At 66.7% G+C, this 468-nt stretch overlaps 1 protein-coding gene across 1 annotated transcript in view; it reads left to right on the plus strand.

Moving 5' to 3' along the window:
• The window catches only part of PRR14 (proline rich 14), a 4,620-nt gene that overhangs the window by 1,421 nt on the left and 2,731 nt on the right, over positions 1-468 (plus strand). Inside the window, exon 2 of the mRNA XM_025194130.1 lies at positions 329-401. Coding sequence (XP_025049915.1) covers positions 329-401 — 73 coding nt within the window. The remainder of the gene's footprint in view (positions 1-328; positions 402-468) is intronic.

Here is a 468-nt window from a genome sequence, read left to right on the forward strand (position 1 = left end):
TAGTCGCAGCTGTGTTATACCCAGCCTTGATGCCTAGCTGGCTGCATCGCAGCAACCTGTATACACCCCAGAGACCACCCTCAGCCCCAAGCCTTGCTCCAGCTGACCCGGGTCTGGCGGGGAGAGCAGGGGACTAGGAGCCCTGGTTCTCTGGATGGAAGTGGGGGCTGGGGGGGGAGGAGGGGATGAGAGCAGGGGGAGCTGAGAGCCCAGGTACCTGGGTCCTAAATGGGGGAGTGGGAGCTCGGATGCCTGGCTTCCCTCTGACACCGGGGCTCCACGGAGGGACGTGCTTCTGGTGAGCCCTGACGCCTCTTCCTCCCAACAGGGACGGGTCCCCGTGCTGCCAGCCCCCTGAGGTGGGGTGCGACCCAGCCACCAAGGGTGTGGTGCCAGCCACGGTGAGGGGCATGGGGGTGGCTCAGGGAGCTGGGCAGGACCTAACTGTGTGTGCTGGGGGGGGGGGCC

This window comes from Alligator sinensis, unplaced genomic scaffold (assembly GCF_000455745.1).
Source record: "Alligator sinensis unplaced genomic scaffold, ASM45574v1 scaffold1531_1, whole genome shotgun sequence".
Classification (NCBI taxonomy): domain Eukaryota; kingdom Metazoa; phylum Chordata; order Crocodylia; family Alligatoridae; genus Alligator; species Alligator sinensis.